The sequence below is a fragment of the Phascolarctos cinereus genome, unplaced genomic scaffold, assembly GCF_003287225.1.
Source record: "Phascolarctos cinereus isolate Bilbo 61053 unplaced genomic scaffold, phaCin_HiC Scaffold_726;HRSCAF=1367, whole genome shotgun sequence".
Classification (NCBI taxonomy): Eukaryota; Metazoa; Chordata; class Mammalia; order Diprotodontia; family Phascolarctidae; genus Phascolarctos; species Phascolarctos cinereus.
Genome location: NW_027556098.1, coordinates 145790012 through 145806064, shown reverse-complemented (window position 1 = coordinate 145806064; position 16053 = coordinate 145790012). Strand labels below are relative to the sequence as shown.

The 16053-nt window shown below is 36.1% G+C and overlaps 1 protein-coding gene across 1 annotated transcript in view; it reads left to right on the top strand.

The window, feature by feature from the left end:
- The window catches only part of CFAP221 (cilia and flagella associated protein 221), a 99177-nt gene that overhangs the window by 29351 nt on the left and 53773 nt on the right, over positions 1-16053 (top strand). The window contains 2 exon segments of the mRNA XM_020963130.2: positions 1081-1184; positions 11220-11379. Of these exon segments, the coding sequence (XP_020818789.1) occupies positions 1081-1184; positions 11220-11379 (264 nt within the window).

The window sequence follows — 16053 nt, the reverse complement described above, 5'->3', positions numbered from 1 at the left end:
TTTTTTTTAAACTTCTTTTTTCATACATTTCTTAATATAGACATTCTTGACATACTTGTCATTTTTAATAGCAACATGGGATTATATTGCATTAAAATTACATTGCATTTGTTTAACTATTCTCTTATCATTGGATATTGAGGTTGTTTTCTATTTTTTCCACTGGTTTAAATTGCACTGCTAGGAGCATTTTTATACACATTCAATACGTTTTCTTTTGGGTTATATCCTTGGGATATATTGCTAAGAATAGAAGTATTAGGCTAAGTGAATTCTTTCATATCTGTTTTTACATATTGTCTAATTACTTCCCCGAAAGAAAATCAATAATTTATAGTGCTATGAGCAGTGCTTTTCTACCTATTTCCCCGTATGACTGCAACAATAGGGCTTGTAATTTTTGTGTTGCCTTAATTGGTGCCTTAAAATTGTTTTAACTTATAGTTCTTTAATTACTTGCAAGATTGTGCAGTATTTCATATGATCTCTACTTCTTGATATATAAATTGTCTTTTCACAAGAGGTACACTTTAATGTAATATTTTAGGGGCTTCATTTTCTTTTATATTTGTTAACCACTTTTGAAATATTCCTGGGTCTCTTGATCATATTTAAAGATAAAAGGCGTAATATGATGGAAAAAGCACTGAATTTGGATTTGCTTATCAGAAAACTTGGATTTGAATTCAAACTGTTATCTGTATTACTTTGGGAAAGTCACTTCAGCTTTCTTGGGTTCAGTTTCCTCATTTGCAAAATGAAGAGACTGGACTGAATAATTTCTCAAGTTTCTTCCAAACTCTAAATCCTCCAATCCTCTGGTAGATAGTAGGTGCTTAACAAATGCTTCTTATTTGATTGATTTTCCCATATGAGTTAGAAGGAAGTTCTAAAAAGGACAAATGTATGAATTTAACCCTAAGCATTTGGCAAATCTGAGTTAAATTTTCTGAGAAGTAATGGCCATATTGTTCATATCATAAAGAAAATAACAAAGTATTTCATTGGGAATTAACAATTTTAGTTAAAAGCTTAACAATAGTTGGCTTTGGTTTTATCTTTTCTTCCTTTGTTTTTCAGTGAGGATTATGTTATTCCTCTACAATGCAGCTGCCCAATAGATTTTGAGTTTCATGTCATTGTGCTTCAGTCTGATGAAGCCTTTATTGTTCATCCAACATCAGGTATGAATGTAGAATTATGGGTGAATTGTGGCTATAAAATGAAAGATCCACATTATTTCAGAATGCCAAGGTCAGACCTAGGATTCAAAATATCACTCTAAAGTTGAAAAAAATAAAAAGGGTGAGAGGGTGGGGTAATCTCTATTTGGATGTAGCCCCATTTTAGTGATAATAAATATTAATGGAAATCTTGAGTAATCACCATCACTTCCTCCAAAAATAATAACTATTTTAATAAGTTATAATAATAATATCTGTGCAAACTTGTTCTGAGTTTATGCTGAAGTCATAAATTAATCATTCTAATTCCTATTCTGCCATATGGCATTTGGCCTCATTTTAGCTGAATTTTTCTGTTTCAGATAAAACAGGGCAGATTTTATGTCTAACCTCACAGAATCACAATGAGAATTTTAGTCTTCATCTCCTGTTCGTGTGCATATTTGTGTGAGATAGAGAAAACTTAAAAGAGGGACGTTGTGTGTTTTCTTAAAAATTATTGCTCATTTGTGTTTTTACATCACTTTCACTTCTAAATATATCCCTCTCCCTCCCCTCCCCATCAAAACAAAGAACCAAAAAAAGAAAGGTTTGAGAAAAACATTCAGCAAAACTGTCCAACACAATAATCAAATCTGATGATATATACAGTATTCCATACCCAAAGTTTTCCACCTTTGCAAAGAAGGAAGAGGGGAGCATTTCCTCATTTCCAGGACTAAGCTTTTGGTGGTTATATTTCCATAGCATCCAGTTTGAAGTGGGTTTTTTTCTTTCCATTTGCATCACTGTCATTCTTTACATTGTTTTCCTGCTTTGGCTTACTATACTCTGTTTTAGTTTATTAGTTTTCCTGTGCTTCTGTGAATGCATCATTTATAAAAGAAATGATTATATTTCTCTTATATTAATAACCAATTCATATTGGGGATCTAGGGTTTTTTCCCTTTCTGTTTCCTCATTCAAAGGCCAGTCCTTGTGAAGGACATTGCTGATAATTAAGATTGGGTTAATATTCTCCTTAATCTTGGGGAGACCCTGTCCAACTGGGAAATAAGTGGCTTGGGTGAAGGTGGATCCCTTCTGTCTAGATTGTCCACTGTGGAGGTGGTCTAGGTGTAGAGATGGTGTCTTTGTCTAAGAGTGACATAATCAAAGTTGCTGTCCCCTAGCCCTTCATTAGACTAAGCCCACCTCTCATTGTAATATTCATTTTCTCATTAATTGCTAACTAATCAAAATTAATTTCTGCCTGTTAGGAATACCTACTCTTCCAAGGTATATAAGCATTGATCAGCCTCCATGATTTGTCTTTGGTTTACAAGAGAAAGCCAAATGACCAGCATTTTAAAAAATTATCTGCTAGACATAATTAATAGAATTTATTATTAATTACCCAGAAATTGTCTCTTGAACTTTTCACTTGTCACATTTACCATTTTTTACAGCACAGTAATATTCCACTATATTAATATACCCCAGTTTGTTTAGCCATTCTCCAATCCAGGAACATCATCTTAGTTTATTTGAGGAGCCTTTTGTCTTAAGGATGCTCAAGCAGCTCTTGTCTAATGCACTTAAGAAAATTAGAAAACAAAACCTCATATTCTGAGTCACAATTATATCACAGCTTCTGCATAGACATTTGTGGTTGGCATAGTTAATTATCTTTCCCCAGTGGTCCATTAAATGCTCTAGCAGAGTAATATTTTTTTGGTTTTCTATTTGTTTACAATTTTCATTTCTCACTGCAAGCAAGTACTCTGTTCAACAAATGTGTATTGGAAGCAAACAGACGGTTTTAATTTATTTCAAACTCTGATATGTACATAGGTAATAGTCTAGTGATCTGATAGCTACCCTGAGAATTTGATCCAAGCTGTTTATTATTAGTGTATGACAGCAACCGGTCTTTGCTTTCTTTCCCACCATAAATACAGGGCAAGAAACTTTGTGATCTTCAGGTACTGTAGCCTTAGAAATGTAGAGAAATAGAAGCTTGAGGAAAATGAAACCAATTGACTTTGTCAATGCAGGTATAAAGAAAGCATTTCTAAGTATAAGGATAGTTTACCAGGTTTTACACTAGTTTTAGAATAGGATAGAGATGATCTGCAAACTGAACTTTGGCATTAACTCACAAACCTTGCTTAACATACAAAATATGACTATGGAGCAAAGTGATTGATGTTTTAATTTTTTTTGTTCCCTTTATTCCTTTTGTTTTTTACATCCAATGCATTTCTTTCCATTCCCCTACCTAGAGAGCCTTCTTTTGTAAGAAAGATTTTTTTTTCAAAAGTCATGTGATTAATTTAAAAAAAACCTAACACTAGAACTTAGAAATAAAAAGGAATGACACCTCCATCAAAGTGCAGGCTAGACACTTTTTCCAACAGTGTTACTTGCCATTGCTTGGAATGGCATTGGCACTCCTCACTGGAAATTGACTTCATACCTTTTAGAATATTCCTAGTGGCAGAAAATCTTTATTCCTGGGGGGTGGGGGCAGGATTTGATCTTTAGAAACAGTAAAAATTCATTTGGAGCCAAATCTTCTGAATAAAACATACAATTTAATTAAATAATAGCAATTATGAATAAAAATAAAAGGCAGAGACTGATTTTCTTATGCAGCTGCCATCTCTGGCGTTCTAGTGGTTTCTCTGGGTACTGTGAGAATACTCAGACTTTACACTATCTTATCTCTCCTAGGGAAGAGAAGAGGACAAATATTTGTTAAATACCCACTATATGCCAGACCCTGTGCTAAGAGCAAATATCTCATTTGATCCTCACAATAACCCTCAGAAGTAGTTTTACTGTTGAGGAAACAGGTAGACCTGTTAAGGTGACTTGCCCAGTCAGATAGCTAGGAAGTATCTGAGATTAAATTTAAACTTAGGTTCACTTTGCCACCTCATTGCCTTGTACTAAACTCAAGGGCGTAGTCCAGATGCACAATAGCTGTGACTCAGTCAGTCATCTTCAATGTGGTGTTAATGACTCCATAACTATCCAAGCCAAAGATTTTTCCCACATCAGAAGAGATTCATTCATTCATTTATTTATTCCCACCCTCATGGAGATTACATTCTATTGGAGTAAACAACATGTGAATATAAAGTTAAATACAAAATACAAATAAGGTAATTGCCGGGAAGAGGACAATAGCAGCTAGGGTCAGTGTAGAAGATCCTGGATCTGAGGCAGGAATTCTCAAAGGCAGAGTGTGGAAGGAGAACATTCCAGGTGAGAGGGGGACTGCCTGAGGAAGGGCACTGAGGTGGAAAGAACAGTAGGCTGGTCAGTTTGGCTGGAAGACGAAGAAGAGAAATACTGTGCCTGGAAAGGATTTCTGGAGCCAGACTGTGTCGGGCTTGGCTTTAGAAGCCAAATAGGAGTCTCTGTGTTTATTGATGTAATGTTAGTCTTTTCAATGTGTGATCAGTGAGAGTGGCCAGACACATCAAGGAGACATAATCAAAGTCCCAAATATGATTTTAACTGGTATGTCCACACCTTCTCCTGAGAAGATAACTTCAGGTTCAGAAAAAAGGCTCCATTCTTTAACCCTGTTGAATGATGAGACTATCCCTGGTGATCCCCTCCACTTCGGAAGATGTGACACTTTCTAGATAAGGAAAAAGCAGTTCCACATGGGATGTTACAGTGAAGAGTTTGGAAGAGCATGATGTCAGGGGATGGGGAAGAGGAACTAACAGGTGAGAAAGGGATGAAAGAAGAGCCAAAGCAAGGTACCAAAGACAAACTATCTACTGTGTAGGAAAAGAGATAGAAATCTCCCTTAACCTTTTCCATCACCCCCCTTGCCCCAAGACCCAAGACTTAGGACAGTTCTGTTACAGTTGAACTATACAACATTGTATGAGCTAGTCCGGGAGATTAAATACAATTTATAACATGGATTTTTATGAGAAAATATATCAAATTCCAAACAAATGACTGACAAAAAACCTTTGAAACCCAATCTGTTCATAAATTGAAGACTGTCTGTGCCAGCAAATATAGTATTGATCATGGTTGAGTTCCAATTGTGTGTACTACATTAAAAAAGATACGGTGCCTTCCTGAGGGCTGACAGTGTAAATGAGACAGACAACAGCAGTCCAGTTAAAAACACATACTATATGAAGCATTTCAGCTCAGCCTACAAAGTTTTTTGGCTGTTTTTGGGTTCTTGCTGTTATTACAGGATTGATGGCTTTTAAATTTAAGATATTCTTCCATTTAATTAAATCAAAGTAAGAAAGGAGCTTAAGGCAGTGGATTTCATCTTTGCCATAATGTTCTAATTGATTTTATTATGTACCTTTCATTGCTCTGTCTTATTTCCCTCAGTAAAAATCCTGCTTCTTTGTCTTATACTTTGAAATAGAGATCTTTAGAATCTGATTTTTTGCCTACTTAAAATTTTAAAATTTATGACAGATATTGATTTCTTAGTCTGGCCACTATAACATCAACTATACAGTTCTTTTAAGGTACTTACATACACATATTAAAGATATATTTATATTTGCTATATGTACATTTATGCATTTATGCATATACATATATATGTATATATGCATTTGTGTATATACATATATATAAACACATGCATACATATATATTTAAGCACTTTGATCTTCATGCTGTTTTAAATTTATAACACAAAAATGAAAGGAAAGAGAAACAAGAGGAACCTCATAATTTAGAGGTTCCTCTTTTCAATGCTATTCAGCCACCTTTTACAAAGTAAGAAGAGCTATGCTAAGTGCTACGGTTGTTAAGCAGTTTAGGTAAGACTTAACTCTGATTCCTGAATGTTTGCCAGTGTTACAATGGGTAGTCAGATTTCTGCAAAATTCCCTGAATTCCACTTTGATTACCTAGATGCTTTCTCTCCTCGTTAGACATTTCTCCTAGGACTTACCAAGAGAGCGCTAGTCTCTGTTGCTCATTTTGTAGCTTTTCATGCTTCTTTGAACTCTGTTGCCATTGCTTCCTGAAGTCAGTGTCCATTTTAATTCTTAAAATTCTGTTTCCAATGAGGTTGGATAGTATTTCTTCTGCTTGCTTTCCCAGCAGCCATTGCACTATTATGGCTCATGCCAACAGACCATCTACGCTGTAGAACTTTTTGCTGTAATCTTTTGATATTTTATGCAAACAGTAAATTGAAGATGTTTTATCTAAGTCAGTTGTCTCCAAACTTTCTTGATCATGCATTCCCATTTATATTTTTTAGCATATATCCTCAATATGTGTATGTTTACTTACATATAAATTATATAGGTATAATAATATACATTTTAAAATTACACAAAGTAGGAATTAAAAATAATGAGTTAGGATGAAGTAATATTTGATCCTTGAAGTAATAGGTAGTAACTAGAGTTTATTGAATAGGGAAGTGACATGGTCAAACCTACACTTTGGAAAAATGACTTTGGCAGACATGGAGGAAGGGTTGGGAGTAGGAGAGATTTGAAGGAGAGATATTACTTAAGAGATTATTGGCAATAAGCAGGTAAGAAATGAAGAGGCCCTGAAATAGAGTAGTGACTGTATGAGTAGAGAGAAGGGTACAGATGTCAGACGTGTTGTGGAAATGTAAATAACAAGATTTGACAACTCATTGAATTTGTGAGGTGAGGGAGATTGAGGAGCTGAAGATGAAAGGGAGACTGAACCTTGGAAAACTAGAAGGATGATATTGCCCTCAACAAAAATAAAGAATTTGAGAAGAGGGGTAAATTTGCAAGGAAAGATAATATAATAAGATTCCTGTTCATCCTTTGACACTCACTTTGCTCTAACCAATAGGTTCCCAGTGTGGGTGATACCACCCCCTGTGGAGTGCTGGACCGATATAGGGGAATGTTGTAGCCTCAGGAGCAATTGGGGGGCATTGAATAAAAATAAGGGGGCAGTAGAAGCATGAAAGATGAAAAATAGATTTTGAAAAACTTCATACATGTTTCATCTGTTATGTAAGAGAGTTGAAGTCATAGTGACTACATTATTTTCCAAATAAACACACAAAATGCAAGTTATAACCAATCAGTGGCCAAGTCAACTGACAGGTCTTAACAAGCAAGTGTTGGCAGATATACATTGTCTGGAAGCCCAGCATGCATTGGCAGGAGTATGTACATATAATAATGATACTATACAGTTACATGATGCAATATTGCATCATCAAAATTTTAATGCAGGAAAAAAATCCACAAATTTACAACAAATATTACATTTAAGATGTCATTTTTATAAAATATATATATATATGTATAGAAATGATGCAAATTTTTTAAAAACACCATTAAAGGGTTAAAGAAAGTAGATTTCCAGGGGGGTGCTAAGTAATTTTTATTTTGAAAAGGCCAAATAAGTTTGGGAACTCTGTTCTAACCAAAAGGAAAAGGGGGAGATGAGGCTCTTGTCACTGTCCCAAAGCTTGGAGTTCACCCTGTAAGGGGTACCCTCCGGAGCCACAAGATAATATCTGGAACAAATTTTCTAAATGGCACCTGCATAGCTGCAGATCTGGGTATTGAGATCATGATTAGGTCATAATTTCCCAGAGGGGTTGATGTGTAGGTCAGAAGAGGGGTAATTGGAATCTTGCACAGTGGACAGAGAGGACACAGTGAGGAAGTATTGGGGATACTGATAGGTATGGTTGTATTTTAGCAAGCCCTACAATTATCTATGATCACCTACCCCTTAGAATCAGGCCATAGTCCCCATTTTGGACCTTAACAAAAATTTACTGAGTGTTAAGGGTATAAAGACCTCAAAAGCAAGTGCAAAACAGCAGAAATATCAAAAACATCCTTTAATCATAACAAGGTATATAAAATTTTATAATAAAAAAGGGCTTTTGAAGAAGAGATTCACACTTAAATGCAAATTAAATAATATAATCCTAAAGGATTAATGGAACAAAGAACAAATTATAGAAGTAATAGATTACTTCATTAAAGAAAATGACAATAATTAGATATCATCCCCAAATATTTGGGATACAAGCAAAGCAATATTTTCCTTAGGGGAAAAAGTTCATATATCTGAACACATTAACAAAAGAAAGACCAGATCAGGAATTGGACATGTAACTTAAAAACTAGAAAAGCAACAAGTAAAACAAAAACAAACTAAGCTAAATACAAAAATAGACATTCTAAAAAATTAAAGGACAAAAAGAATTTAAAGCAAAAAAATTGAAAGGATGAATAAAACTAGGAGCTTTAAAAAAAACTAGTAAATTGACAAACTGTTAGCTAAGCTGATAACAAAAGAAAACCAAATTACCAAGTATTAAAAATGGGGGGAAAAAGAATCTACAACAAATGCAGAGGAAATTATTAGAAACATTTTGCCTAATTATATTTCAACAAAAAAATTTAATGAAATGGATGTATATTTCCAAAAGTAATACCCAGATTATCAGAACATAAAAAGAGAATTTAAAAACCCAGTCTCAGAAAAAGAAAATTGAAAAAGCCATAGATGAATTTTTCAAAAGGAAAACAGCAGGATCAGATGGATTTACAAAAGGTAATGCAGATAGAAATAGCAAGATTTGGTAAATAATTGTATGTGTGTGTGTGTGTATGTGTGTGTGTGTGTGTGTGTGTGTGTGTCTCAGAGAGAGAGAGAGAGGAGTTGAGGATAATGTTGAGATTATGAACCTGGGAGACCAGAAGGATGGTTAGTGCCACCCACACTTAATGTTACCTCTTGGTTATTTTGTATATATCTTGTATAAGCCATATTTATACATGCATATGCTCTCCTCACTCTCCCAATAGAATGTAAGCATCTTGAGGGCAGGGGGTTTTCATTTTTGCCTTTATATTCCCAGTATCTAGTATAATGCCTGACCCAGTAAACACCTAATAATTGCCTATTGATTGAATGATTGATCAATGGAGTAATGTTTCCTAAGTATCTGTTTGAAAGACTTATCGGGAGCAGCTAGGTGACGCAGTGGATAGAGCACCAGCCCTGAAGTCAGGAGGACCTGAGTTCAAATTCGGCCTCAGACCAAACACTTGATGCTCACTAGCTGTGTGACCCTGGGCAAGTCACTTAACCCCAATTGCCTAACAACAAACAAACAAAAAAAACCTTTTGGTGGCATTCACATGCTAAAATGGAAGATTTATGGGAATCAGAAATGTATTTTAATCTAGAAGCTAAGGCTTCATATGTATGTGTGTGTCTTTGCGTACATATGTTCAACTTTGACATGTATGGCACTAAATAAACCCAGTTTTATTTCTCAGCCTTAACTTTTTTTTTCCCTGAGTGGAATGCATCTGAAATGGTACTATTAACTTAAACTCAACTGGCTATTGGATCATAGGAATACTTTTATAAATATAGAAATATTACTGTCAGAATCTGGGCCTATTTTTGGCATCAAGGCTTTTATAAGAGTGAAAATGAAGAAGAAATCATCTATGTATTTTTTGTAAGCTCCCTTCTGTCAACATGATGATATAGACTGATCTGAACTGAACACAGCCACACTGCTGTCTTCCTAGTACATTACTCATAATGGTTGGAGCTTCCTGGTCAAAATGACCCTGGCCCCTTTTTATTTTACCATCCATAGCATCTTGTTAATATGGGGACACTTACCAATACATCCTTGTACTATGAATATTTATCTACATATTTGATTCCCCCTTCTAAGAGTTTATCAGCTACTGGAAGATCTTCTTATACCCTACAATAATAGCCTAGTGCCTTGCATGTTGTATATGCCAAGTAAGAATTGGTTGGATCCAGGTATAGTTGATATCATATTGCTTGCCTTCTCAAGAGGTGGGGAGGGGCAGGAAGAAGGAAGAGAATTGGAGTTGGGGAGGACTTTGGTACTCTACCCGGCAGCCCTTTCATCGGAGGAGAAAAGAGGCAGAGGGAGGCAGTGTGCAGGCTTTAGCTAGCAGGATGGTGGTGAGTTTAGAAGTAATGAGCGTATCCTGGAAGGGGCATCTTGTTCTGTAGAGTTGAAACCAGGCAGAGCAGCAGATGCTAAGTGGAGATAAGACACATAGACATAGAATGTTAATTTACAATACAAGGTAGCACATCACTATTATACCAACAGTAAGCACTATCATAGGTCAAGGAAGGGAGAATTCATTGTGGACAGTGCTAGTCCAAAGAAGACTTCATGGAGGAAGTGCTATGAAATGGGCCTTAAAGAAGGGGTAGAATTCAGATGAGTTGAGAGGAATGAAGGAGGATGTTCTCAGTAAGGGGAATGAAAAGATATGAGTATGATGAAAAGAATATGCAAGACCTGTCGGAAGTTAACCTGAATATAGATAGATAGATAGATAGATAGATAGATAGATAGATAGATAGATAGATAGATAGATAGATAGTATGTGTTTGTATATGTGTATATGTATATATGTGCATATGTGTGTGTATATGTATGTATGTATGTATGTATGTATGTATGTATGTAAAATGTAGCTCCTCTATTCCCTGAGCACTATCAGCTTACAGAGAACTTTTACTCCTGCAGCATCTCACATATTTTTCTTAAAAAATATAGTTGATTGATATATGACTTTGACGTGAACATTATTCTGCTCCCTGGAAGGGTAAACTCGGGCTTAACAAAATGATAAGCCAGTTTTTAATATTGAAATAAACTGCCTTTTCCTTATGTGTATGCCTTATGTGTATCATTAGTTTTTCCATGTTGTTTATTGCACTAATGTTAACATCTTGTAATTGGCTAAGGATTATAGTTCTGGAAATTCATCTTAAATTTATTAACACTAAGGCATATTATATGAGTGACATCACCAAAACATTTTAGCAAATGGTTCGGGTAGCAACTGATAAATAAGATCTGTGGAAAGATGAAAAGTCTGACTTTTTTTCCCCAAAGTCTGATGACAGAGATCCTTATAACTATATTATTTGTTTGGGCCTCTTTTATTAGAATTGGAAAAAAGAAAAAATATCACCTTATAAAGTACTGGCTTATTTTTTTTCTAGGAATAATTCCATCCAATGGGAAAGTGGATCTGACTGTTACATTTGCACCATTTAGATATGGAACTGCACGAATAAAATTGCAGCTATGGATTTCCGAGTTCAACTCTACGCCTTACGTATGTACATTCACTGGAACATCATCTCCTCAAATGGCTTTGAGGTATAAGTTCACTTGGTTGTTGTGGTGTTGATTATAGTTGTCATTTTTAAAATCCTTGGAATATTTTTTAAACCTGCAAATTCCTTCTATTTGTTTGTGTGTGTTTTTAATAGCATGGAGGGAATAGAATACTAACACTAAACTATTTGAAATGATGGGAGTCATAAAATCTTTTACAAATACAGCATTAACTTATTTCATAACTAGACTTTTCAGCACTTTCATTTTTAAGCAACCCCAAACCTGCCTTTTACACAAGGCAATGTATCTGGTTAATGTTGTCTGGTACTCTACCTAATGTCATTGATTGGCTAAATGAAGCAATGTGGCTGGGGTCAGTCAGTGTCCAGGCTGACATCTGGTGCCGAGAATTAGTGGAGGCACAGGTGAGCAAGGGTGTCTCTGCATAAAAACATCTCATAGGCCACAGAACCCTATGGTTCTAGCTTTTGATTTCTCCATCCTTTTCCAGCTGTTCCTCCTTGTCTCTAATTTCTGTATTTCCTTCCTTATTGTTTTTATTGTTTCCTGAATTTCTTGCATTGGGAAGTCCTACATTCAGTCACTGCTTCTCCTCCCCCCCCCTTTAGAATAAATTGGCCTTCCAGTGGTACATCTCTTATATGTGGAGCTTGCCAGGCCAGTTCAGGCTATACTGCCCTCACTAAGACTACTGGTCTATAGCAGCTCCATAGGAATGATGTTATGAAAGGGTGATTTGCTGAGTATTGTTTCTGGAGGGTTTCACAATGTTCAGACAAGCCACAGTCATAATGAGTTTATTATGAAATGACATTAGATAGAACTGTGCCCTTATGTTTCAGTCTGGGATTTCTTTAGACTTTTACAAATGATCGTGGAAATACTAATCTTGGAAGTACCTTAAAATAATTTAGAAAATGAAAAAAATTACTGGTTTTTAAAAAAATAATACTGGATGTCTGCCCAGCTCTCAAATCTATACAAATCATGAACCAAAATGTGCGGGGCATACAGAGAACAAATGAAACTTGTAAATCAAAATAGAAGTGGATAAAGAAAGATAGCTGGTGATTTTATATTCTTGTCATGATTTTCCCCTCAAAAATTTAGAGTCAAGAACCACTTTCAGCTTTGAACATTGCCTAAGACATTTAGACATTTAAAGATCCAAAGTCCCACAACTAAAAAGCAGCAGAGAAGGGTCTAATTCTTGATTTGGTGACTCCAAGTCCAGTACTTTGTCTCCTGTGCCATGATGCCATCTCTCTGTCATCCGTTATCAACATTCCATCCACCCAAAAGAGCAGTCTATTCTTTTTTTGATTCTCTGGTTTTCTGGTCTGTACAACCATGTGCAAGTTATGTAGGACAAAGCAAAATATTAAATTTGTTGGCTTGTGCAGTAAACTTTACAACTTTTTCATCTTAAAAAAAAACTTGTATATGCAGTATTTTTTTTTGCTACAATCACTTTGTTTTTACATGACTTGGCATTAAGTTCACAAGATTTTGGTATATATTCTTTAATTCTTTGTATTCTTGGATATTCCTCCCTGTTTTTGGGTCACTGTTCTCTCATTCTCCTGTCTGTCTTGTTATTTCTCCTGTCTGATTGTTATTTCTCAGTCTCTTTTGCTGATTCTTCATCCATGTCACACCCATTATTAATCAAGTCTCTATTCTGGCCCCTCATCTCTTTTCATTCTGCGTCACCACACTTGATGATCATGTCAATTTCCCTGGGTCGGTTATTATTCCTATGCAGACGTATATGTTCAGCGTTAGTCTCTCTTCTGAGCTACAGCCTTGCATCACCAACTGCAGGACTTGTCAAACTAGAAATCCCGAAGCAGATATTGTGTACATATCTAAAACTCACTATGTCCAAAACAGAACTTCCTTACCTTTCATCTCAAATTCTCCCATCTTTTGAATTTTCCTATTGCTGTTGAGAGTACCACCACCCTTCCGGTTACGTAGGTTTGCAACCTTGAAATCATCCTCAGCTACTCATTCTCACTCTCCTCACATATTAAATCCATTGCCAAATCGTTTCATTTTTAACTTCACGACTTCTCTCCTGTGTGTCCGTTTGCTTGCTCATTCACCCACCATCCTGGTTCAGGCCTTCATCACCTGTCTCCTGGACTATTGTAGTAGACTTCTAAATTACTCTGCTTCAAGTCTCCTCACTTCAACACATCCTCCACTCAGTTGTCAGTGACTTTCTAAGACATAAATGTAATCACATCATCTCTCTACTAAATAAATTCTAGTGGCTTCTTATCACCTCTTTCTTGTTATTGTTCAGTCATTTTTCACTCATGTCCTACTCTTTGTGACCTTATTTGGGGTTTTCTTGGTAAGGATACTGGAGTGGTTTACCATTTTTTTCTGCAGTTCATTTTACAGATGAAGAAACTGAGGCAAACAGGGGTAAGTGACTTGCCCAGGGTCACACAGATAGTAAGTATTTGAGGCCACCTGACTCCAGGCCCAGTACTCCATCCACCACATCACATATCTGCATGCTTATCACCTCTAGCATCAAATATAAACTCCTCTGGTTGATATTTAAAGGTTATCTTTGTAATCTAATTTCTCCCACCTTTCTAGTCTTCTTATTTTTTCCTTCCTTCTGCACATTTTAATATCTGGCCATGCTGGCCTACTTACTGTTCCTTAAACATAACACTCCAACTCCTGTCTTCATGCCATTCGTTAACTTTCCCTCATGCCTTGAATACTCTCCGTCCTCAGCTCCACTTCTACATTTTCCCGGCTTCCTTCGAGGCTCAGCTCAGATCCCATCTTTGGCAAGAGACCTTTTACCAGTTTCCCCAACAGTTACCTTCTGCCATGTAGTAGTAGATTACCATTACTATGCACCTAATTATTTATATATTTTCTCCATCCTTAGCATGTGAGCCCCTTGAGAGCAGAGACTACTTTTGCATTTCTTTATATCTTCAGCACTTAGCATATGTCTGGAACATAGTAAGTCCTTAGTAAACTCTTGCTGACTTAACTTGACTTTTTAATCACGTTGGATACTAAGTGTCCTTCTGATAAAAAAATCGATTTTTTCCCCCAAGTCTAACCTTGATTATAGTCCATAGGAGTTTTTTTTTGTTGTTGTTTGTTTGTTTTTTTGGTGAGGAAATTGGGGTTAAGTGACTTGCCCAGGGTCACATAGCCTAGTAAGTGTCAAGTGTCTGAGGTCACATTTGAACTCAGGTCCTCCTGACTCCAGGGCCAGTGCTCTATCCACTGTGCCACCTAGCCACCCCAGTCCATAGGTTTTTAATGGGATTTAAATCACGTAAGTTTATAAATTAGTTTGGATAAGTTTCTGAACCTTTCATGACATGTAGCCTGGTACAAAAGCATATTGCAGTATTCTATCTCCATTTGGAAACATTGTAATCTGGAACATTTCTGTTTCTTGGTATATCAATATATTGATTAGCGTTCATCACTCCGTCAGTTGAATTGGACTTTCAGGCACATCAGAAGCAAAAAATCCCCAAAACATTTTTGAGTAGATGTCTTACAACAGTGGTCTAGAAGTCAAATAGAAATGAGCCATACGAACTATGTCAAAAGATCCCTGTGGTCCTCATATTAACTTAGAAAGCCACAAATTAGCATTATGTATGTTTTATTGTATTTTATTTATATTGTTAAATATTTGCCAATTACATTTTAATCTGGTTCCAGCCATACTCGGGAGTGTTACTAGCCCCATTCCCGGGAAGCGTTTTTGACACCTCTGTCTTATAATCTGAGGAAGATGCCAAGATCTTGCAGGCTCACCTAGATTTCTTCTGACAACAGTTTTGGTATAACCTTGAATGAAAAAGTGAGTTTTGTCAGCAAAAAAATTATCTTTTTCCAACCTTTCAGTCTATATATTTTCTTGACCATGACAAGTATTTTTTTTCTTTATAGCAATGTCTGTCAGTCAGTCAATATATATATACACACATATATACAAATACACATACATACACAAACCAAAGGAAAGACAAACCTCAAAGAGCTTACTTTCTGGTGGGGGAAGATGATGAGTAAGAGGAAGCAGTAAAAGGATCAGGATACCTAGGCATGGTAGAGGATACGGTTGGCCTGGGTGACTTCCTTAAATGGAGGTTCTGACAGGAACAATCCCATCAAAGGGAGGGGTTGCAGAGGTGGAGAGTGCTTCCAGTGAGTGAATTCCAGGGCCAGAGTTAGAGAGGCCTAATGATGAAGAACTAGTGCATACTGGGGCTTCTCAATGGTAGCAGAAATCTGATGGGCAACCTAGAGAGTTTAGCGTTTTCCCCATTGGCTTGTTTGCTGTTCTAATTTCAGGAAGCTCATGCTGCATAATAGAGTAATCAGTAGCTACTCCTCCAGCAGCCAGGTCTCTCTGGTCTTTTCTTGTTTTCTTTTTGAGGATTAATCAATCTATTCTGAAGCAATAGCTTGTTGGTTCATGGCATAATATTTCATTTACTGCTGAACTTTCTTTTAAAGCCTAATTGAATCTTTTAAAATCTCTTTTCCAGAAATCTAGGCTTTCTTCTCTTCTATCATAAATGGCACTTAACCCCAAAAGTTCTCATCATTTCTACCCAAGCAACAAATTTCATTTATTTCAGAATAGCATTTTTCAAATTCAGAATAGCATTTTCCTGCTTTGGCTCC